This window comes from Mandrillus leucophaeus, unplaced genomic scaffold, assembly GCF_000951045.1.
Source record: "Mandrillus leucophaeus isolate KB7577 unplaced genomic scaffold, Mleu.le_1.0 Scaffold247, whole genome shotgun sequence".
Lineage (NCBI taxonomy): Eukaryota > Metazoa > Chordata > Mammalia > Primates > Cercopithecidae > Mandrillus > Mandrillus leucophaeus.
Window position 1 is genome coordinate 267,543 of NW_012102554.1, and position 24,992 is coordinate 292,534.

Sequence of the window (24,992 nt, forward strand, 5' to 3'; positions counted from 1 at the left end):
TTTTTTTGAGTGGGGTGGGGGGCTTAGGATTGCTTTGGCTATTTCGGCTCTTTTTGGGTTCAGTTTGAATTTTAGAATAGTTTTTTCTAGTTCTGTGAGAAATGACATTGGTAGTTTGATAGGAATAGTGTTGAATCTGTAATTTGCTTTGGGTACTTAGGTAGTATGGTCGTTTTAATGATGTTGATTCTTCCAGTCAATGAGCGTGGGATGTTTTTCCATTTATTTGTGTCATCTCTAATTTTCTTTCAGCAGTGTTTTGTAATTCTCTTTGTAGTGATCTTTTACATCTTCGGTTAACTGTATTCCTAGATATTTTATTATTTTTGTGGCTACTGTAAATGGGAGTATGTTCTTGTTTTGGGTCTTAGCTTGAATGTTACTGGTGTATATAAATGCTGACTTTTGTACATTGGTTTTGAACCTTGAAACTTTATTGTAGTTGCCTATCAGCTCTAGGAGCCTTGTGGTATAGTCTTTAGCATTTTTTAGGTATAGAATCTTATGGTCCATGAAGAGAGAGAGCTCATCTTTTCCTATTTGAATGGCTTTTATTTATTGCTGTTGCTTGATTGCCCTGGCTAGGACTTCCAGTACTATGTTGAATAGAAGTGGTAAGAGTAGGCATTCTTGTTCCAGTTCTCAAGGGGAGTGCTTCCAACTTTTGCCCTGTATGATATTAGCTGTGGGTTTATCATGGATTACTCTTACTCTTTTGAGTTATGTTCCTTCAAGGCTTAGTTTGTTGAGGGTTTTTATCATGAAGAGATGTTGGATTTTATTGAAAGCTTTTTCTGCATCTATTGAGATGATCATTTGGTTTTTTAATTCTATTTATGCGGTGAATCACATTTATTGATTTGTGTATGTTGAACCAGGCTTGCATCTCAGGAATAAAGCCTATTTGATCATGGTGAAGTACCATTCGATGTGCTGCTGGATTCAGTTTGGTAGTATTTTGTTGAGGATTGATTCAGTTTGGTAGTATTTGTTGAGGATTTTTGTGTCTGTATTCATCAGTGATACTGGCCTGAAGTTTTCTGTTTTTGTTGTGTGTCTGCCAGCTTTGGTATCAGCATGGTCTTGGCACAAAAAAGACAATGGAACAGAATAGAGAACCCAAAAGTAAAGTCACATACCTGCAACCATCTGATCATTGACAAAGTCAGTAAAACTAAGCAATGGGGAAAAGACTTCCTATTCAATAAATGTTGCTTGTGATAACTGGCTATCCATATGTAGAAGAATGAAACTAGACGTCTACCTATCAGTGTATACAAAAATTAACTGAAGATGGATTAGGGACTTTAATGTAATACCTCAGACTTTACAAATCCTATACGTAAACCTAGGAAATACCCTTCTCAACATCAGCCTTGGCAAGGAATTTATGACTAAGTCCTCAAAAGCGGTTGCAACTAGAAGAAAAATTGACCACTGAGACCTGATTAGAGAACTTCTGGACAGCAAGAGAAATTATCAAGCGAGTAAACATACAACCTACAGAATGAGAGAAAATATTCACAAACTATGCATTCAACAAGATCTAACGTCCAAAATCTATAAGGAACTTAAATCAACAAGCAAATAACCCCATTAAAAATGGACAAAGGACATGAACAGACATTTCTCAAAAGAAGACATACAAGTAGCCAACAAACATATGAAAAAATGCTCGTAATCACTGATCATCAGAGTAATTCCTATCAAAACCACAATGAGATACCATTTTATATCAGTCAGGATGGCTTTGTTAAAAAGGCACAAAATAACAGATGTTGGCAATGCTATGGAAAAAGGGAACACATAACACTGTTGGTGGGAGTGTGTAAATTATTTCAGCCATTGTGGGAAGCAGTTTGGAGATTTCCCAAAGACCCGGGAGTTGAACTACCATTTGACCCAGCAGTCTCACTACTGGGTATATACTCAAAGGAAAATAAATTGTTCTGCCAAAAAGACACATATACCCGTATGTCCATTCCAATACTCTTCACAAGAGCAAAGACATGGAATCAACACGTATGCCTATCAGTGGTGGATTGGGTAGAGAAAATGTGGTACACATATACATGGAATACTATGTAGCCATAAAAAGAACAAAATCATGTCCTTTGCAGCAACATGGTTGCAGTTGAAAATCATCTGTGGGAACTAATGCAGGAAAAGAAAACTATACCACTTGTTCTCACTTATAAGTGAGAGCTAAATATTGGGTACACATGGTCATAAAAATGAGAACACTAGACACTGGGTAATATGAGACGGGGAGGGAGGGAAAGGAATAAGGGTTGAAAAATAACTCCTTATTGGATACTATGCTCACCACCTGGAGGAGGGATTCATTTGTACTCCAAACTTCACCACCCAGTGTAGCTGTGTAACAAACCTGCACATACACCCCCAGATTCTAAAATAAAAGTTAAAAAAAATTCAAATAACCCAAAAGAAGGCAGGAAAGGGGGAAACAGGGATCAATGAGAAAACAAATAATAAAATGGTAGATGTAAGTTCTTATACATCAGTAATTACATTGAATTTTTAAATGCTGTAAACAAATCAATTAAAAGAGTTTGTCGAGTACATTTAAAAAAACTCACTTTATGCTGTCTGTTGGAAACTTACTTTAAATACGATGTAGGTGTGTTAAAAGTGAAAAGATGGAAAAAGATATAGCATGCAAACACTATTGGAAAGAAAATCCTAGTGGCTATATTAATAAATAAAGCAGACTTCAGAGCTAAGATAATACCCGAATAAAGAGGAACATTACATATTGATAAAAGAATTTATTTGCCAATCCTAAATGTGTAAGTAGCTAACAACAGAATTTAAAAATACGTGAAGCAAAATTTGATAGAACTTAAAGGAGAAATAGGGAACTCAATAATTATAATAGAAAATTTCAACATTCTTCTCTTACGAATAGAACTAGTAGAGAGAAATTACTAATGGTATAGAATGCTTGAAGGTGGTCTGAGCGTGGTGGCTCATGCCTGTAATCCCAGCACTTTGGGAGGCCTAGGCAGGTGGATCACTTGAGGTCAGGAGTTCGAGACCAACCCGGACAACATGGTGAAACCCCCTCTCTACTAAAAATACAAAAATTAGCTGGTTGTGGTATCACGTGCTTGTAGTCCCAGCTACTAGGGAAGCTGAGGCACGAGAATTGCTTGAACCCAGGAGGTGGAGGCTGCAGTGAGCCGAAATTGTGCCACTGCACTCCAGCCTTGGTGAGAGGGGCGAAACTCTGTCTCAAAAAAAAAAAAGAATGCTTGAAGGAGACTATCAATCAGCTAAATCTAATTGACATTTGTAGTATGCCTTACCCAATAATAACAGAATATGCATTCTTTCCAAGTACACAAGGAACTCAGCATTTATAATTGAAGACTTCAACATTCTTTTCTTAGGAATAGATAGAACTAGTAGACAGAATCACCAGGGGGCACAGAATGTCTGAACAGCACTATCACCTAGCTAGATCTAATTGACCTTTATGGAATACTTTACCCAACAACAGCAGAATACACATTCTTTCCAAGTATACATGGAACATGCGCTAAGACAGACCGTATCTTGGTCTTAATACAAACCTTAACAAGTTGAAAAGAATTGAACTCATAAAAAATACATTCTCAAATCATAATGGAAACATATTAGAAATCAGTAACAGAAAAATAACACAGAAATCTCCAAATACTTAGAAATTAGACAGCAGACTTCTAAATAATCCATTGGGTAGAAGAGAAAGCCTCATGGGAAATAAAAGAAAATTTTGAACTAAATGTAATTGAAGATACTAATGTATCAAAATTTATGCTACCAGGCAGTATTTAAAAGGAAAGTTAGTGCATTCAGCGCTGTTAGAAAACATGAAATACCTCAAATCAATAATCTGTGTTTCCCGCTCAAAAAATCTAGGCTGCAGGCTCATGCCTGTAATCCCAGTGCTTTAAGAGTTTGAGATGAGAGGATTGTTTGAGACTGGGTGTTCAAGACCATCCTGGGCAACATAGCAAGATCGCCATCTATCTTTACAAAAAGTTTTTTAAAAAATTAGCTGGGCATGGGTGGCGTGTGCCTGTCATCCCAGCTCTTTGGAAGTCTTAGGTAGGAGGATCTCTTGAGCCCAGGAGGTGAAGATTGCAGTGAGCCGTGATCACGTGACTACATTCTAGCCTTGGTGACAGAGTGAGACTTGTCTCTGAAAAAAAATGGGGAAAAAGAGGCTGGGCACAGTGGCTCCTGCCTGTAATCCCAGCACTTTGGGAGGCCAAGGCGGGCGGATCACAAGGTCAAGAGATCGAGACCATCCTGGCTAACATGGTGAAACCCCATCTCTACTACATATACAAAAAATTAGCCGGGCGAGGTGGCAGAAGCCTGTAGTTCCAGCTACTCCGGAGGCTGTGGCAGGAGAATGGCGTGAACCTGGGAGGCGGAACTTGGAGTGAGTCGAGATCGCGCCTCCAGCCTGGGTGACAGAGCGAGACTCCGTCTCAAAAAAAAAGCGAGCGTGGTGGGGGGAAGACACTAGTCAAAGAACAAAATAAACCCCAGTGATAGGAGAAGTCAGTGAATTAAAAGCAATAAAACTAGCCAAAATCAGTGACATTGAAAGCTGAGTTTCCTTTTTTATAGATCAGTAAAATTGATCATCTTTAGCAATACAGCAGAAAACGGGAAGACATAAAAAACCAGTATCAGCAACCAAACAAGTGATATCATTACAAACTCCACAGGAATTCTAAGGGTAATAAGGAATACTAAAAATCTCTATGCACGTAAATTTGACAACTTAGGTGAAATAGACTAATTCCTTGGAACAATAACTACCAAACTCACCTAGGATGAAGCAGATGATCTTGTATAGTCTTTTAACTATTAAGTTGAATTTGGCTGGGTGCAGTGGCTCGTGCCTGTAATCCCAGCACTTTGGGAGGGCAACATGAGAGAATCACTTGAGGTCAGGAGTTCCAGACCAGCCTGGCCAATGTGGTGAGACCCCATCTTTACTAAAAATACAAACATTAGCTGGGCATGGTAGTGCATGCCTGTAGTCCCAGCTCCTCAGGAGGCTGAGCCTCCCTTGAGAATCCTTTGAGTCTGGGAGGCAGAGGTTGCAATGAGCCAAGATGGAGCAACTGCATTTCAGCCTGGGTGACAGAATGAGACTGTCTCAATAAAAAAGTTGAATTCATAATTAATGAAAAATTCATAATTAATAAAAAATATTAAACTCCTGAGCTCAAGTGATCCACCCACCTCAGCGTCCCAAAGTGTTGGGATTGCAGGCATGAGCCACTGTGCCTGGCCTAAATTTCATTTCTTAATCAAATGCTAAACTTTCTCATTTTTCTCTTGTTCATAACTAGGAGTATTCATTCACTTGTGCACTAGTATTTGAAAGACAAAACATATTTCCTGTACTCAAAATCTGTGACCAACTTTCTTTTTGACCTTTTGTAATCTACTTCATTTCTTGAAATCTGTTTTGTTTAAATTTTAAAGACAGGATCTCTCTCTGTCACCAGGGATGGAATGCATTGCCACCATTATAGCTCATTGCAGCCTCCATCTCCTGGACTGAAACAATCCTCTCGCCTTGACTTCCCAAAGTGGTAGGATTACAGGCGTGAGCCACTGTACCTGGCCAGAAGTCAGAAGTCTGATTTTTTTTAAACATATAAAATAAGGGATGATAATACATTTCTAAATAACACAGGGATCAACGAAGAAACCTCGAGAGAAAGTGTTTTAAACAAAATGAAAATAAAAACAGTTTATCAAAATTTGTGATACAGCAACAAAAGCAGTGCTTGGAAGGAAGTTTGTAGCATTGAATGTAGAAACTAGATGAAAGATTGAAAATTAACCATCTGAGCTTCTGCCTTAGGAAACTAAAGAAGTACAATTAAATCCAGTATGAGCAAAATAAAACATGATAAAAATTAAAGCAGAAATCAATGAAATTAAAAATAAGAAATCAGTGAACACAAAAGCTGGTTCTTCAAAAACATAAAGGATGATTTTTTCCATTGCCATTTCTCAGAGTCTCACTTTGTTTTTATTATTTGTGCCTCCTTATTAATGATTTCTAGTTCTGCACACCAAGCCTGATAATTTTCGCCACTGAGGTATGATCTGTGTCAAATTTACCATTACCAGGGCTTGGCTCCTATTTCTTTATTTTAGTTTTTCACTGCTGAAATTCTTTCTTAGTGCTTTATTTTGCAGGTGTCCTGTTTATTAGGGCTCTACAACCATTTTTTTTCTAGAAATAAATTTTACCTTTCTTTTCTATAATTATTCTAGTGCTTTTATTTTTAAATTTTTAAAATTTATTTTTTTGTTTATTTATTTATTTATTTATTTATTTATTTCGAGACGGAGTCTTGCTCTGTCACCCAGGCTGGAGTGCAGTGGTGCGATCTCGGCTCACTGCAACCTGTACCTCCCAGGTTCAAGCGATTCTCCTTCCTCAACCTGCTGAGTAGCTGGGATTATAGGCATGTGCCACCATGGCTGGTTAATTTTTGTGTTTTCAGTAGACAGGGTTTTGCTATGTTGGCCAGGCTGGTCTCGAATTCTTGACTTCAAGTAATCCGCCTGCCTTGGCCTCCTACAGTGCTGGGATTTCTAGTGCCTATTTATATTTCATTGTCCTGGAATTCCACAAATTGTATTGTTTTTTGTAGGTTCCACAGATTTGAATACCAGCCTGCAATATTTCAGTAAGCATTTCTACCAAAAAGGACATTCTCCTACTTACCCTGCGTTATTATAACAAAGAAAATTAACAGCAATTCTCTGACATGATTTCTATTTACTTTCCCGATTGTTCCCAAAATGTCTTCCATAGATTTTAAAAATATTCATTGGATTTGATTGTTGCATATTTTAGTTTCTTTTCATTTAAAATAGTTTTCCTTATACCTGATGTTTCAGAAAGCAGAGCACCTGTCTAGGGATGTCTCACATTCTGGATTTGTCTGACTTTCCTTGAAGGGTCATTCATGTGTTCCATCTCTCCAATTTTTCCTGAAACATTAATTTTTTTGTCAATAAAATTTCTTAATTGCTGTTATATATAATCACATCAATAGGACATACTTTTGAGTTACTGGTTCTTAGTTCAACCTGCTTCCATTGTTTATTCTAGAGGTTGTCTTTTTTGTAAGAGTTCAAGGTGAAAGCCACCAGAGAAGGATTGCCGCTGTCTTTGGAAAGCCATAGGAGTGAAAGAGTCCAGATATGGAAGGTGTTACAACAACCCTTACATAACTGTCTGGATTGAAGGAGAACATGAAACTTTCTAGAAAGAGAGAAATCAATAAGCCTTGAATTTGGATTTGAGATGATAGGTATTTTGAAGTTGAGAAGCTTATCTCTTTCCCTAGTTTTTTTAGTATAGCTTTCATTTTCCATGTTCAGAAGTCAGCGACTGGAGCACAAGTGGTGACCTGTGCTTAGTTGCTCTAAAAGAGTAAAACTGGGAGTTGTCTCAACAGGCAAAGACATGATGGTGATTGTGTTGTGTGTGCCAGATGAAGAGATGGGGTGGGAGTTGTTTTTGGTATAGTCACCTGTTCCACATGCCCCATGAGAAAACAAACACTTCTTGCACATTTTACTCTCCAGAAAATTGAGAACACAAAGGAATAACCAAATATGCTTTAAAAAAAAACCTTCTGTGTTTCCTCCCTAGGCGAGTCCCCTTAAAATCATACTCAGTCACAATGTTTACATTACTTACCATATAAAGTGTATTAAAACAAATACAATCCACCTAACACATATATCTTCATATTCATAAACCTGAGATTTCTTTCTGTGTAGTGACTTCTACCCGTGTTGACTGACTGTAATTAATTGACTCCTTCATGTATTTTTTGACACAATACAGAGTACTGAGCTAGCAAAAGACAGTTATCAGTCAAGCATGTCATTTCTAGATTCCCACATAGATATATCCCAATTCAAAAAGAAAACTAAGTGACTTGAGAGAAGTTTCTAAAAGCTTTCCTTTTGACTGATGAGCTGTCAATCGAAAGGGAGACTTAGTTTTCATTCTGTATGTCTCTGTAAAGCTTCACGTTTAAACAGATAAAGCAGACAGTCTCTGGCTGTTCTCATGCTGTACTGCTGTAACAGTTTGCAGGCAATGATTGATTCAGATGAATCCTTTACATACTTGCACCTGGAAAACCAACAGATGATATGAATTCTGCATCTGAGAAAAGAGGATCACTTTTAAAATCAGTGAATTGAATTTACTGGTAAGCTGAGAGTTTACGGTTTAAAACTACGGTACGTCTTTCATAGTATGCCACTACTAGGTTAACAGCAAACTTAGAAAAATTCATTCTTCTACAAGAGGAACATGATCATTTCCTAAGGGCTTTTACGTGAGAAGTCTAACCAACATTTATTCATTTCTGAAAACTTTTTCTGCAAATGCCCACTTTCTGTGGGTTGAGGAAATCTGGAGGTAATGTAACACAGGGTAATGGGTAACTTTGGTGGCTTCTCAGTCAAGGTAGTATGGTCTACAAAGTTGTCATGGACACCAAATTAGTTAATACTGAACCACTGTTCCTAGGGGAAATACAGGGTTAGGTACCTGTGAGCATCTGGTCACAGCATTTTTGTTAACTGATCAATACATAAACATGTTTTATGTGTGTTTCTGTTTAAAGACATATATTGTTGATTCATTAACATTGAGCTCACAATCAACAAAACAATAACTCATTCCTGAACTAAGTTTGTCTAACACAGCTATTTTCTCCATAATGCACATTGTAGGCTTCTTGTGCTTGAGAACACTAGGCAGCACTTAAAATGACTTGGGGGCCATGAAATAGTGAAATAATCAACAGAAACACAAAAATGCAAAAAACGTGGCACACAATAGGCTGCAGAAAGGACTCTTGTTTACATTGTAAGAGCTGAAGCAAGAAAGCCTACTCGATGTCTGCTGGGAATGTGCATATTTGGTGACTCAGATTTTTTGTTATCCCGTGTGTGTCTGCAAATGACTGGAAGGCCCAGCCACTGTACAAATAAATTTCATTAAATAGGCAAAGTTGCATATATTGAATCCATGAATAATGAAGATCAACTGAATCTAATGGTCCTTGGGTACCTGTGCAGACTGAAGAGGGAAGCTAGTGTTCTTATTTGTTTCCTGTGCTTTCAACTTCTTCTTTTCTCCTCAGTACTTGGTTGGTCTCATAGCAAATTTAAAATCAAATAGAATGTTTTCTTCAGATTCCATTTTGTAAAGGTTTGTTGGCTCAGGCTTCTTATATGGCAGTGCACCAGTCTGCCTTCATTTTGAGGGATAGATGGGCTGTTGACCTTAACTGAAGAAAATTGGTTTTGTTCTCAGTGATGTAATTTCTATAAAGATCGACTCTCACTTTAAGTTAAGATAAACTTTTGCCTTTTTTCATATAATTAATTTTAGCTGTATAATTATTCTCTTCTCTCCTGAGAATATTGATAATTAAAAATTGAGCTAAAGAACCTAAACGTAGGTCTTTACATTTGTTCTTTTCTCTTTTTTCTTTTCTTTTCAAGACGGAGTTTTGCTCTTGTTGCCCAGGCTGGAGTGCCATGGCACAATCTTGGCTCACTGCAACCTCCACCTCTCGGGTTCAAGTGATTCTCCTGTCTCAGCCTCCCGAGTAGCTGGGAACACAGGCATGCGCCTAGCTAATTTTTTTATTTTTTATTTTTTTATTTTTTTGAGACGGAGTTGCTCTGTCGCCCAGGCTGGAGTGCAGTGGCATGATCTCGGCTCACTGGAAGCTCCGCCTCCCGGGTTCACGCCATTCTCCTGTCTCAGCCTCCTGAGTACCTGGGATAACAGGTGCATGCCACCATGCCCAGCTAATTTTTTTGTATTTTTAGTAGAGGCAGGGTTTCACCACGTTAGCCAGGATGATCTCTGTCTCCTGACCTTGTGATCCACCTGCCTTGGCTTCCCAAAGTGCTGGGATTACAGGTGTGAGCTTCTGCGCCTGGCCCCAGGCCCCAGGCCCAGCTAATTTTTGTATTTTTAGTAGAGATGGGGTTTCAACATGTTGATCAGGCTGGTCTCAAACTCCTGATCTCAAATGAGCTGCCCGCCTCGGCCCCCTAAAGTGCTGGGATTATAGGCGTGAGCCACCGTGCCCGGCGTTCATTTCTTAAATTGTGAGTTTACATTCAGTTCTCTAAGTTTTCAGGAAAATTTAGAAATTCATTCTGATCTTTAAAGTATTAGCTATACTATATGCAGTTTTAGAGGACTGTTTTTTCTTCCATTCATTGAAATCATTTCATGTTCAAAACTTTGTGCCTGAGGGAGAGATACCAGCCAAACACTATGATATAAATACCTCTCTACTACTATTTTTAAGCATAGTCCTTCCTTCTAAGACTTATGATCAGGTTGTCATTATTAGAAAAGCATTATTAATTGACACTTCCTAGTATTTCTGGGTGTTCTTAGGTATTCTTTAAATAAAAATAGATAAAGCAACAAAAACTATGGTGAAATATTTGGAGAACACTTGATTAAACAAAATTAAATTGATTTCCTTAGCATACCTCTTTAATACTCATGTACCTTTTTTAATCTCCCAGAAGAACTCTAGTATTGCATTTATTATATAAACACTGCACGTGTTTCCTAGATTTATATGATCGTGGTATTTTTTGTGAGAGAGGTAGCGTAAGGGATCAGTGATCTATGGAATAAACTTGAGGAAATGCAGACTTAGCCTTCCTTCAACTGTCTCCCATAGATCTCATTTCTGTTGTTTTATCAAAACAAAATGAACCTGTATCCTCCTCTATATAACAGCCTTTTGAGTATTTTATTTTTAAAAAATTTATTTTAATTTTTCGTTTTTGTTTTTGTTTGTAGACAGGGCCTTGGTCTGTCACCCAGGCTGGAGTGCAGTGGTGCAATCATGGCTCACTTTAAGCTTTGGCTTCCTGGGCTCAAGCGGTCCTCTTACTTCAGCCTCCCCAGTAGCTAGGATTACAGGTGCACACCACCATGCCTGGCTAATTTTAATATATTTTTTTGTAGAGACAAGGTCTCACTATGCTACTCAGGCTGGTCTCGAACTCCTGACCTCAACCCATTCTCCCACCTTAGCCTCCCAAAGTGCTGAGATTACAGATGTGAGCCACCACCCTCAGCCTGAGTATTTTACAGAAGCTAAATAGTACCCTAAGCCTTTTCTTTTCCAGGTGAAAAGTCTGTTGCCCTTCAGTGGATTATTATACTCTTATTTGATAGACCTTTTTGCCAAACTTACTGAATTTTATTGGATATACTGCTATTACTTTTATTAGACTGTAAGGTCACTTATGACAAGGGATGTCTAATTTTTCTGTGGTTTGCAATGTCTCATAGCACCATTCATGTACCATGTGCTTAATAATAAATTGAGCTGAACACTTTTATGATTTTAATTTCAGTATATTATTGCCACAAAAAGTACAAGGAACCAGTGATGTATTAGATATTTGGAATTTCATGATGAGATTAGAGAAGGTTTTTATTCTCACAGACTATACTTATTTTTGCCAGAAATTATGACTTTGCCAGGACTGACTTTGTTTTAAGATGGCTATTAATTTTTTTTTTGAGACGGAGTTTCACTCTTGTCACCCAGGCTGGAGTCCAGTGGTGCTATCGTGGCTCACTGTAACCTCCACCTCCCGGGTTCAGTTGATTCTCCTGCCTCAGCCTCTCGAGTAGCTGGGTTTACTGGTGCCCACCACCACATCCAGCTAATTTTTGTATTTTTAGTAGAGACCGGGTTTCATCATGTTGGCCAGGGCATGGTGGCTCATGCCTGTAATCCCAGCAGCAGTTTGAAAGGTCAAGGTGGGTAGATCACTTGAGGTCAGGAGTTCGAGATAGCTCTTGATTTAAAATAGCTTTCCTTTTAAAAGTGATTGGCTGGGTGTGGTGGCTCATGCCTGTAATCCCAGCACTTTAGGAAGCTGAGGAGGGTGGATTGCTTGAGCTCAGGAGTTTAAGACCAGCCTGGCCAACACAGCGAAACCCCATCTCTACCAAAAATACAAAAAATTAGCGTGTGTGGTGGCATGCGCCTGTGGTCCCAGCTACTTGGGAAGCTGAGGTGGGAGGATTGCTTGAGTTAGGAGGCAGAGGTTGCACTGAGCCGAGATCGTACCACTGCACTTCAGCATGGGTGACAGAGTGAGACCTCATCTCAAACAATAACAACAACAGCAACAACAACATAATGAGGTATGGCAATTAACAAGCTAGATAAAGCATATTTGGCACCATGTTAAGTAGATTTTTTTAGGTAAATACTTTGAGGAATTACTGTATAGTAATTGTGTCATTTATAAGGTTAATGAAATGTTTTAAATAGCTTCTCTTTCAGAGTCTATACATTGTATTCTACAAAGCATAGGTATTCACATCATATAATTATGTGAAACATTTCCTCCTCAGTTTCTTTTTAAATAAAATTAAGTATCCTAATATATACCTAAATATTCTTCTGCAAGAAACAGTAAATCATGTAGATGAAAATAAGGTTATTTCCTTATCTACCAAATTTAAAATATTTTCAGAAAGGCAAGCATGGGTCAGTATTTTCTGTCTTTTCCCACAGTTACCTGTAGGAATATATTTCTAGCAAACCTACTTTGAGTAGATAAAAACGAAAAAGGTATGATGTGTTCTGTTTGACATGTATTCTGTCTGTTTGAGGAGGACAATCACTAAAAAAGATAAAATAAAGGATTTGTTTAAGAGAGTGTTTTGGAGTATGGTAAATGTTCTTCACGTTGTAATAAGAGAAAGAATTATGTATTGAGATTCCCTCGCCCTGCCATAAACTGTTTGGACGAGTCACTTTACCTTTTTGGTCCCAACTTTCTTCCTTTGTAAAATGAAGAAGTAGTAATAGATTATCTCTAAAGTCTTTTCCAGCTTTCCAGTGATTTTTTGTGTAATGAAGACTGACTAATATAGTAAGTCTGAGATGCTGACAGATTGAGAAATACCTTCTGAAAAATCAAGGAAAACGATATAACAAATCTTCCTTCCTTCCCTTCCTCCCTTCCTCCCTCCCTCCCTCTCTTCCCTCTCTCTCTCTCTCTCTCTCTCTCTCTGTCTCTCTCTCTCTCTCACTGGAGTGTAGTGGCATGATCATAGCTCTTTTTCTCTTTCTGTTTCTCTTTCTCTTTCTCTCACTGCAGTGCAGTGGCATGATCATAGCTCACTGCAACCTTGAACTCCTGGGCTCAAGCCATCCTCATGCTTTTGCCTCTTGAGTAGCTGGGACTACAGGCACATGCCACCAGGCCTGGCTGATTTTTCCCCCCCCCTCCATAGAGATGAGGTCTCACTTTGTTGCCCACACTGGTCATGATCTCCTGGCCTCAAACATATCCTCCCAAAGTGTCGAGATTACAGATGTGAGCCACTGTGCCTGGCTGTGTGTTCTTCTGGATACATTTTATTGTCTTAATTTTTTTAAAAATTGTTATTTGTGATTTGTGGTGTATATGGTAACTCCACTCACATTAGCCATGTAAAAGTACTCTTTTTTTTTTTTTTTTTTTTAAGAGAGTTTTGCTCTGTCACCCGTGTTGGAGTACAGTGTTGCAGTCATAGCTGGGCTCATGTGATCCTCTTGCTTCAGCTCCCAAGTAACTAGGACTACAGGCACGCACCACCAGGCTTGGCTATATTAACTATTTTTACTCAATAGCTTTTTCTTGAAGGCATCATGATTAATGAATGTTTATTTTTAAATTTTCTTAAATCCCTCAGGCATTAGTTTATTGAAGTCCTTATTGTACAAGTATTCATAATCCTAGGTTTTTACAGATAGAGATTACAGAGGGAAACAAAAGTTTTCATCTCTACAGTCATTTCCATTCAAACATCCCACAGCTGTAGAGTCTAGCCACGTCCATTGAGTCAAAATCTTTATTGGTTGCTCTCTAGTGACAGTATAATTTAAATTGAACATAAAGCAAAACTGTAGATAATGCAAAATTGCAATATTTCATGATGTCCATAAAAGGACCTTTGGTATCTAAAGTGTTTAGATACCAAAGAATTAAGAGGTAACTTTGTGGAAAAATTACCTTTGTTTGGATAAGCAAAGTCAATTTGTATTGATTCTCCTCAGAATTAGCACATGGTTTTAATAATGACCTAAATTTGTAAAATAAAATGGTATAAGTTCTTCTAAAAATAATTTTCATTTTGAAATTAAAATCCCAGTCAAACCTTCTTTTCAATACTTAACTGCGACAATTTGATCCTGCTTTTTTGTTGTTGTTATTTTGAGACACGGTCTTTCTCTGTCACTCAGGCTGTAGTGCAAGCGTACAATCCTGGCTCACTGTGCCCTCTGCCTCCAGGGCTCAAGCGATCTTCCCACCTCAGCCTCCCAAGTAGCTGGGAGGACTACAGGCGCACTTCACCAAGCCTGGCTAATTTTGTATTTTTAGAGGAGACGGGTTTCACCATGTTGCCCAGGCTGGTCTCAGACTCCTGGGCTCGAGCAGTCTGCCCTCCTCAGCCTCCCAAAGTGCTGGGATTACGGTATGAACCACTGTGTATGGCCTAATAGTCCTGTTTTTATGTGGATGAACTAGGTGGCTTTTAAAAAATCCAGTGCCAGTTATCTGTGAATACTAAGTATTCTGTAGATTTATAGCCAAAGATGAGAATGGCAAAATTTCCTGATACACAGTACTATTTTTGCTGTCACCATTAGAAAACATTCATTGAATATTTTTCTTTACTGTTCGTATCCTATAAGTGTGTTAAATTGATGCTCTTTTACAGAAAGGGAGATGGGGAAAACAGAAGAAACACTGAAAAAATATCAGGATTATAGACAAGCAAAGATTAAGTTCACGTGGGACTTTTCTTAATTTCTCAACTCACATTTATTCTGTGTTACATAAAGTTCTAGGTTCCACAGGTGATGTCCTTTTTGTCCCTGGATGGCTCGTATACTTAGCCCAAGTTGAAGTTAAACATTTTTCATAGAATTTCCCACATACAATTTGAAAATAACATAAAGCTCTGTGTGACTCTATGTAAAACTAATTGTTTTGTGGATGAAATAAGGTATTTGGATTTATATATTTGAGGGTAAATATAAGTAACCGGTTGGGGAAAGCACAGGGACTCTGTAAATGTGGAAGTCAGGTTTACAGCTAGTGCTTTCTTTATCCATTGTGGGTTTGTATATTTAACATAGGTTTATTAGCAAGTTCTGACTCTTCACTCTGCATATAACTGATTTTATTTCCTTTTGCATGCAGAATATGTTTTACTTAATTGTCTCCAATCCCAAAGTCCCCTCCCTTTTTTAAAAAACTCCTTAACTGTAAGAGAAAGTCGGGGAATGTTCAGAGTCTGAAATTTGGATTCAAGTGGAGAACATGGATAACGTTGATTTTATTTGCTAGTGGGCAAGCAGAAGTCAGCCTGTAATTCCAACACTTTGGGAGGCCATGGCAAGAGAATCACTTGAGGCCAGGAGTTCAAGACCAGCCCTCACCTTTACCAGAAAAAGCCCAGAAAACAAAAATAGCCAAGATATGCAGCCTATCTTTAAGTAAAAAATAAAATAAAATAAATTATTTATAAAAGTAAGATTTTAAAATAAGCCTGTCCATAGTACTGATATGACAAAGAGTAGAAAAAAGGAAAGACACATTAGAAGCAGTTCACTTTCTTTCACTGGAAGAGAATTTTTCGACTCTTAGGTGGTCAGAGCTGATCTCTTTTGTATGAGGTACTTCTTTATGAAGGGAAGCTTTTTTTCCTGCTCCTTAAAGCAAAAATAAGGAAAATCTTTACTGCCTAATTTGCTGAGTATTTAAAAACAGCTCCAGGGTGAGTGAGAAACATGTTTACTGAAGTTGATGGATAGTTTCTTATATGACTGATGTGGCCAGTCTACTTCTAGAAAAAGTTTGGAGACTCTTGATTTTGGAGGATGATTAAAAACTCTTCTTTCGGTAGGTTAAGTCCTCAGATGTTCTTGGTGTTACATAACTTAAAATATAATTTCTGGCAGTTCATGTGGCCCCATTTTTATTTAGTCATATTGCTGTGAGTCAGAGTTGGACAGGTAGAACTGAACTTTTAAAAATTTTTATGAGTTGGAAAATTCCCAGGTCCTTTTTAAGGTGAGGCAGGACTTTGAGTTTGTGCTGGCTTTCTACTGGACTCAACTTGACACCATCAATCTAAACTCTGTATAAAATGGTTAATAAGAATTTTGTTCACAGTAGCAATCATTTTTTTAAAAAAAATAAATGTTAAAGAAACAAAAGAAACTAATGTGGTTTGGGTGTTTGTCCCCTCCAAACCTCTATTTGAAATGTGATTCCCAGTGTTGGAGGTGGGGCCCTGGTAGGAGTAATTGAATCGTGGGGGCAGATCCTTCATGAATGGTTTAGAACCATCCCCTTGGTGGTAAGTAAGGTCTCATTCAGTTAGTTAATGTGAGATGTGGTTGTTTATAAGTCAGGGATCCTCCCCCTGTTCTTCCTGCTCTCCCTATGTGAGACACCTGCCCCCGCTTTTCCTTCTACCATGATTGTAAGCCTCTTGAGGCCCTCATCAGGAGCACATTCTAGGTCTTTGCTCATACAGCCTGCAGAACCGTGAGCCAATTAAACCTCTGTTCTTTGTAAATTCCTCAGCCTCAGTTATTTCTTTATAGCATTGTAAGAATGGTTTAATACAAAAACTGTGTTTTAAAAAAGCATCTGCACCCTCCACAATCAGCCAGAGACTGCCTTCATTAACAAAGACCCTTGTTCTTACCCCTCAAGAAGAAACTCACCATAACCAGCCCACTGTCACCCCTAATTTACAGACACCAAAACTATCCTGGAAGTACTAATTACAGGACCCCCAAGTCTTCCTACCGTCTGCACCCTCAAGAAACCCCCAGTGCCTTGTATGCAAAAACTGATTTTCAGTTCAGGTATTTACAGAGAGTCTGTGGGCAGACTTTCCATCAATTTTTAAACTACTTTATGATTTCAAGGGCTTGTAAGAGAAGTGATTACATTTTGAGAAACAGCTATGAAAATGGATTTGAATGTGTTTTTATGCATTTCTTCATGTAATTAATTCATATTCTAACCTTGCTGCTTGTAATGGCATATATAGGAAATGATACTTTTACTGATAGGATCTCTAAATCATTTCTAAGTGTTTGCATTCTGCTGTTACATTTCAGGACAGCATTTTCTTCTTAAGCAGGGATCTTAATAGGAGAATATATTTCTGGTTTTTAATTTGCTTAGAGAAAATGGAATACTTACATGGGGAATTTCTGTTCTGATTAGAAATTAAAATATAAAAACCACATAAAACAGGCCATGAATAATCTGACATTTAATATACTACATTAATATATATATTCAGTTACTGTTATTTGGGTTTAGAAAGAAGTATTGTCCTAGCCTGCAAAATAATGGTAATAGATATATACACTGAGATATTTAATATGTTCGTAACTTGGTATGTATTGATTTTTTTAAAGGAAAATATTTTGGTTCAATTAGAACTGTTTGAGAAGTAGTGATAGCTTTTTCATTCTTCCGTATTGTTTCTTCCCTGTTAAGATACATAAGTAGAAACTATTATTCTAACTCTTGTATGCTGCATTGATCTACAAGTGTGGCTCTCAGGAATTATTGCAGGTTGGATTCCATGGGAAGCCTGAGATAGAGTTTAGTGTGCAGGATGTTCAGTGAGTACCCTTTGGATCAACATCTGTGAAACAGAGGGGAAGGAAGCAGGATTGGACAGAGGGAAAAGTTGAGTTGTGATTCGGTTCCAGTGACATCCTTGACTAAGTCCTGAGCTGGACTTAGATTTCTAGGCCCTTGTAGCTTTGCATTGGTTGTGGGCTGCCTTGGGAAAGGAGCATAATCTTGGGCAGTCTGCTCAGGGACTCTGAGTCCTCCATTAAGGGGAACTTGGTGGTTTGTCAGAATACTCTCTACAGGAATATTCCATTGAATCTGGTTTGGTTTCTTTGCTTATTTTTCTTTCTAGTTTCCCTTATGCCTCAGGGATCAGTTATATTACTTTTCTTTCTTTTTCTCTGATTGAGAGTAAGAGGCTTTGATTTAACTGCTTTAAAGATTTACTAAAAGTCTCTAAGAGTTAGTACTTTTAGAAATTGTTTTGGGATCATTATATGTAAGATACCATAGATTTTTTTTTATGTGTGTGAAACTGTATGATAGTATGGTATTTCCATATACATAGTCTCTTCTCTAGGTTTCTTGAGAATAATCTGCCTCACATGGCGTGGCAGTGTGTTAGGAAGGCAAAGAGAATAAAAATTAATATTTGGCATCAGACTTTCATTTATCCAGTGAATATTTATCGAGTGCCTACTATATTCCAGGTAATGTTGTATAGACTTTGGGGAAAATAGAATTTTGCAGTAAGAAAATGAGCTTGACAAGCAGGTATTGCACAGTTGAAGCATTTTTTCTTTTTAGATGGAGTCTTGCTCTTGTCACCCAGGCTGGAGTGCAATGCCATGATCTCCCCTAACTGCAGCCTCCACTTCCCAGGTTTAAGCAATCCTTCCGTCTCAGCCTCCCAAGTGGCTGAGATTACAAGTGTGCACCACCATGCGAAAATTAGCCCAGCTAATTTTTGTATTTTCAGTAGAGATTGGGTTTCACCATGTTGGCCAGGCTGATCTGAACTCCTGACCTCAAGTGATCTGCCTGCCTCGGCCTGCCAAAGTGTTGGAATTTTAAGTGTGAGCCACTGCATCTGGTCCAGTTGAAGCATTTCGAAAGTCCTGTGGCTCATTAAGATCCGATCCTGAGATAGTGAAATTAAAGGATTTCTTCCATAGTGTAGAGGAGATACTATAGTGTAGAGAAGTTCATCAGACTTTTTTTACCTGAAGAAACTACTTGTGCATTTTTAAGTTAAAACCTAAATTTCTAAATTATAAGTTGAATAATTGCAAAAGATATAATTTGGATGTTTGGTATTGACATTTAAAAATAAAGCGGTTGCATTGCTCTTTTAAATGTATCCAATGAAATCTAAATACCCTAGCAATTGGATACTTGCCTTCATCTCTTTTGAAAAATAAAAATGGTAAGGTGCAAGATGTTGGTGATATAAAGTACTCTGTGTTTTTGATGGAGAGGACACTACTGTATTTCAGACTTGTGGCTCCTCCCCAAAATTGACATTGTTGTGTTGCAGTAATCTAGGTCATGTTGCATGGGTTCCTGTCTGCTGCTGACATCTTGACTACATTGGACCTTTGACTCCTTAGATCTATTGATACTACCTTACTGCTGTTGATACCTTTTCATATCATAGTGTTGATGCACCAGTCTGATAAGCCAACTTCTCCACACTTGTGAACTTTGAAACTAGTTTATGTTATGTGTTACTCAGCCTGTGGGGCCATTTGCATCCTCATGATGGTATGCCTTCTATCCCAAAAGCCACTCTGCAGTGGGTTCTTAGGCAGGATATTCAGTGGGCCTTCCTCATTCCCTACCATCAGTGGAAATCCAGTATTTTTGAGTGTTGGAGTGGTCACAAAATTGACTCAAAAAAAAAAGAAGTCTGACCTTCTCTCATTTCCTCCTGGTCCTTAGTAAGCAATTTGGTCACTTGAATGTGGCTTATCCCCAGAGAGGGATAGGCTGCTTCCTGGTTAATGATCAGGATGAAAGAGGTTGGGAATTCATAGATCTTACTTTGAAAATTCCTGGGCATGATGTGTCTTTTTCTTTTTCTTTCTCTCAGAGGTTGCCACAGGCCAGCCTGCTAGGTACACCCTCTAGGTGGCAGCCTACCTAAAAGGGTATTAGAGGCTTAAAAATTATTTCTGGCTCAACAACTCAGATTCTTTTGCAGGGTTGACAGTCCTACGTCAGATGTATGATAACCATTTGGTGAATATACAGATAACTAAGTCTCCCTACAGTGATCCTTGTGGGTCAACATATGGGGGTGGAGAGGTATAATGGTTCTCTGGACCTTTATTATTATTATTATTATTATTATTATTATTATTATTATTATTATTTAATGCTCTTGTTTCGTTTGTACTGACTCTTCCAGATGAAGGGTTTGAGTCTGAGGAGGAGATAATTATCAACAGTTCCAAGTGCCTTAAATAGGCCAGGTGTGGTGACTCACACCTGTAATCGCAGCTCTTTGGGATGCTGAGGCAGGCAGGTTGCTTGGGGTCAGGAGTTCAAGACCAGCCTGGGTAATATGGCGAAACCCTGTCTCTACAAAAAATAAAAAATTAGCCGGATGTGGTGGTACACACTTGTAATCCTGGCTACTTGGGAGGCTGAGGTGGGAGGATCGCCTGAGCCCTGGAAGCAGAGGTTGCAGTAAGCCAAGATTGTGCCACTGCACTCCAGCCTAGGCGACAGAGCCAGACCTTGTCTTAATTGAAAAACCAAAACCAAAATTCAAACGCTTTAAATGTAACATAGTGCTAAGTCTACCACCCCTTTCCAGATGGCTTACCCCATGGTTTGGTTGTCATTCCCCATAGGCAAGGATGGCCCCAACACTCTAACCTTCCATGCAAAATACCTGTCAATATCTTCAGATGTCTTCCCTACCCCCATTTTTGTAGCCATTGCTCAGTTATTCCATAAAGTGGCTGAATGCCAGCTGACTGTTGTTTGGACAAACAGGAGAGGTTTGGCTGACTGAGGTTTGGCTGAGTTTTGAAGTAGGGCAAAATCTCAGACCCTTTATGGCTGACACTGAGGTTATGGGTGGTCTCTCTGGAGTGTCCCTTTGAGGGCTACATAGCCCCATGCCATGTTTCTTAGACAGTTTCTCAAAAAAAAAAAAAAAAAACCAAGGACTTAGAGACTCAATTATTTGAACTAAAATAAGAATCCTAACTGATGGAAGACCTTGTTTGAAGTTCTGTGGGCTTGTGCTCTGACTGATTTATATCTTGCTTGTGGAGTTCCAACAATTGTAAACAACACTTTTCTTTCCAGGGCCATCTTAAGACCTCTTAGTCCCTTAGTTCTTATATAGAAGCCAGACATTAATTTGCCCCCATACCAGAAACATAATGACTTGTATTGTAAGAGTGATTTTAAGAGACCTTTAGGTATTTAAGGAAACATCATATAGTTCTCATATGATTGCTGAGATTTCTCCAAAATAAGGCTAACCTAGATTATTACTTGGGGGAATTTCCTGGAGGGGCTGACTCATTCATTATTTACGTGTACCCTGCAGGTAGTTTATCTCTAGGATGGAGTCATCCAGTTAGGATAGGTATTATGAAATCAGTCCCTGACTTCAGCTGAAATGATTCGTGTTACGATTTTATCTCTTAAAAGGTATTCAGGTCAGCATCAAGTCACTAGCCAGAATTGCTGTGTATGATAGAATTGCCTTGGACTTCTTCGTGGGTCAGACAGATTACAAGGTAGTTTCCGTGTAATTGCCAGTACATCTTGCTATACTTGGATTAATGCTTTAGTTTAAGTGGAAGTGTCAACACAGAAACATAAGGAGGAAGCCACTTGAATTTCTGAGGTAGACTTTGATGGTTGATGGGATTTGTTTAGCTGATTTTGTCCAAGACCCTAGAGGACCTACTAGAAGTCAGTACTGTAGATTGACCTCACCTTACTGCTTGGAGTTCCTGTTTGTAGCAGCTTTAATTACATAATTCATACAGCAAATTAAATACATTTGGTCCTCCCTTTGTTGATCACATTAATCAGCTTGGTTGATAGAATGGCATACTTATAGAAAAATTAACTGGGAGCCTAAGACAATATAGAAACAAGGGGTACGTATCGTTAGAAGGTGATTTTCCTTGGGCCTCTTGCATTTCCATGTTTTGCAAGCAGAGGCACTGACTGCCTTTGTTTTGGACTATCCTTTCAAGGATGCTTGTATAGTAAACAACCATGGAAAATAGACATAGTTTCTCCCTCTGGAACAAAGGGCAGGTATGTTTACTGTGTATATAATAGAGATAATTTCTCTCTCCAGAGCAAAAGTCAGCCATACTTACTGTGCATTATAGATCTGGGCTTCCTAAACTCAGGCTTCCTTCCTGTAAATGCACTGGGTATGCAGACATCCGTTTGGGCCCATCCAGTTGCTGTCATGACATGTGGGGATAAGGGAACTGATGCAAATATGCTGATATTTATGCTCCTTGCTGGGATGTGACTAATAAAGTCATTTGTCTCTGATCTGAGTCTCCTGTCTTCTATCTTCATCCTTGAAAGGGTGGCAGGCTACCTTGTTAGTTTACAAGTAGGGCAAAATCTCAGGCCCTTGACACAGTTGACACTGAGATTATGGGTGCTCTCTCTAGAGTGTCCATTTGAGGGCCTCGTAGCCCCATGTAATAAAAGATCCATTTGAGAAGTAAATAAAAATTTCAAAGGCATATACCCTTCAGCCTAGCAATGCCATTTAAATGTATATGCCCTCTAGCTGACTTAAGGAGAGTCACAGGTTATCGTCCTGGAGACAAATCTGGCTCACTGCTTATTTCTTGTAAATGAAGTTTTGTTGTAACACAGCCGCACCAATATTTATTTGTATTGCCTATCATTGCTTTTGCAGTACAAGGCACAATTGGGTAGTTGCAACAGAACCATATGGGCAAAGCCAAAAATAATTATCTGTTCCTTTAAGAAAAGTTTGCAGAGCCCTGCTGTAGCATGCTAGCCCAATGTTGTTTACTTTAAATATATTTGCAAAAGTAGGTATACAAAGTAGGTATATCAAAATAGGTATACAAAGATGTTCAGTGCAGAATTATTGGTAATAGTTTTTAAAACCCACCAAGTAAACTGTAAACAACCTCAGGAAATGTGAGAAGGTCTAAATTTTTTTTTTTTTTTTTTTGCCTGAACATTGCCTCATTCTTTAGATTTTAAAAAGTCATACCTTGCACTGAATTCCTGGTGACTCTGGTATATGGCCTTACTTACTTGTTTTTTAAATATACATGTATATTTCTTCTTCACTCAGTTTTAGAAAAGGGATTGTCAGATAATACAATCTGGGAAAGAAGGCAAGGGACACCAGATTAATTTGGTAAACATATGTGTATCACAAACTCCAGGGAGTGTAAGAATCAATCACCCAGTGAGGGTTGAGGTGCTGCTGTTGAATTTTACATTTTAGTAGAAGGATCTTGGAAAGCCAGTCAAAAAGTAACTTAGGAAACTAAAGTGTTGACCTGAAAGGAACAAGCTGAGGCAAAATTAATGTAAAGAGAGAGCGTAGTGGGGCCAAGCTTGAGGATTGCAACCTGGGAGCATAGATTCAAGTTGCTCTGAATATACACATCGATTAGCAGCAGTTACAGGTGAATTTTTAGAGGCAAAACAGGTGGACTGATACAAAGTTGTTAGGAATTTTTGTTTACAGAAATAACATTGATTAGTGATTGGCTATACATTGTTAAGCTATGTGTGTGGCATTAGGTTAATTTATAGCTACTTGTTGCAGTAGCAAGCAGTTTCAACATATGACTACATAGCTCAAGAGGCAGGAAGTAGGATGTAATTGCTGTCTCATTTTAAAGCCTCTCTGGGCTTTATTTATTTATTTATTTTTATTTTTATTTTTATTTTTATTTTTATTTTTATTTTTTTCGAGACAGGGCCTAAGTCAAGACCAAAGTGTTTTTGGAATTTGGTAGCTGTTAAGAATGAGAGGAATTGATACCTTGGTAGAAAAGAGTTTTTAGGAATCAACCTAATGAGAAAGTAGGCAAAGTTCTAATACTTTGGTAGCCAGCACTGGCTAAAGTACAACTTGTTAGCAGACAATATTGAAGGTATTTCAGAAGTATTTTACTCACTGCCTTTTACTATAAATGTAGTGACCATGTGTTTTGAACAGATTAGTATTATTTAATTCCTTTGGAATTAAACTTCTTTTGTTTTCAAAGTGTCATATACTTGTAATCTCCTGATGGGCTCTTCTTACCCGCTGCATAGATAAACCCAATTCACTGAGACAGTGTTGTTGCAATAAAGAAAGAGTTTAATGCAAGGCTGGCCAAACAGAAGGACAAGAGTTTATTGTTACTCAAATCAGCCTCCCTGAGAACTCAGAGGGAGACTAAAGTTTTTAATGGGTAATGTGGTGGCCAGGAGGATAGGGAATTATCCTGTTGCTGATTGGTTGAGGATGAAATTACAGGGGTACAGAAAAACGGTCCTCATGTGCTGAGTCCACCCACCTCTGGGTGGAGTCCACAGGACCAACTGAGATATGAGTCACGGGTCCCAGTCGAGTCAGTCCGTTGTCAGAATGAAAAATTCTGAAAAACATCTCAAAAGACCAGCCTTAGGTTCTATAGGAGCAATTGAGAATGTCACAAGTCTTGTGACCTCTGGCCACAAGACTTGCTAGAAGCAAAAGATTATAGACTATGCCTACATTTTATTAGAATTCATGTCCCTCCTGTAATTCTAACCTTGTGACCTTTCATTAATTTTCATTCACTGAGCAAGGAGGGGAATTAGTTTTAGGGAGGGACTGTTATCATCCTTGCTTCCAAGTTAAATCATAAACTACATTTCTCCCATGGTTAACTTGGCCAGTATCTAGGAATGAGTTAGGACAGCCATCCTGTGAGGCTAGAAGCAAGGTGGGGTCAGCCATACTAGACTTCTCTCACTGTCATAATCTTTGCAAAGGCGATTTCACATTTATAAAAACCCAGTTTTATTTATTTATTTATTTATTATTATTATTTTTTATTATACTTTAAGTTCTAGGGTACATGTGGATAACATGCAGGTTTGTTACATATGTATACCTGTGCCATGTTGGCGTGCTGCACCCATCAACTCGTCAGCACCCATCAACTCGTCATTTACATCAGGTATAACTCCCAATGCAATCCCTCCCCCCTCCCCCCTCC

The 24,992-nt window shown here is 38.4% G+C and overlaps 1 protein-coding gene across 5 annotated transcripts in view; it reads left to right on the forward strand.

Moving 5' to 3' along the window:
- TCF12 (transcription factor 12) overlaps positions 1-24,992 on the forward strand; it is a 377,169-nt gene that overhangs the window by 78,782 nt on the left and 273,395 nt on the right. Inside the window, exon 4 of one of the 5 annotated variants that reach the window (XM_011983160.1) lies at positions 6,702-6,737. The exons of the other annotated variants lie outside the window; for them this stretch is intronic. Within the exon in view, the coding sequence (XP_011838550.1) occupies positions 6,702-6,737 (36 nt within the window). The remainder of the gene's footprint in view (positions 1-6,701; positions 6,738-24,992) is intronic. 5 annotated transcript variants of the gene reach the window in all.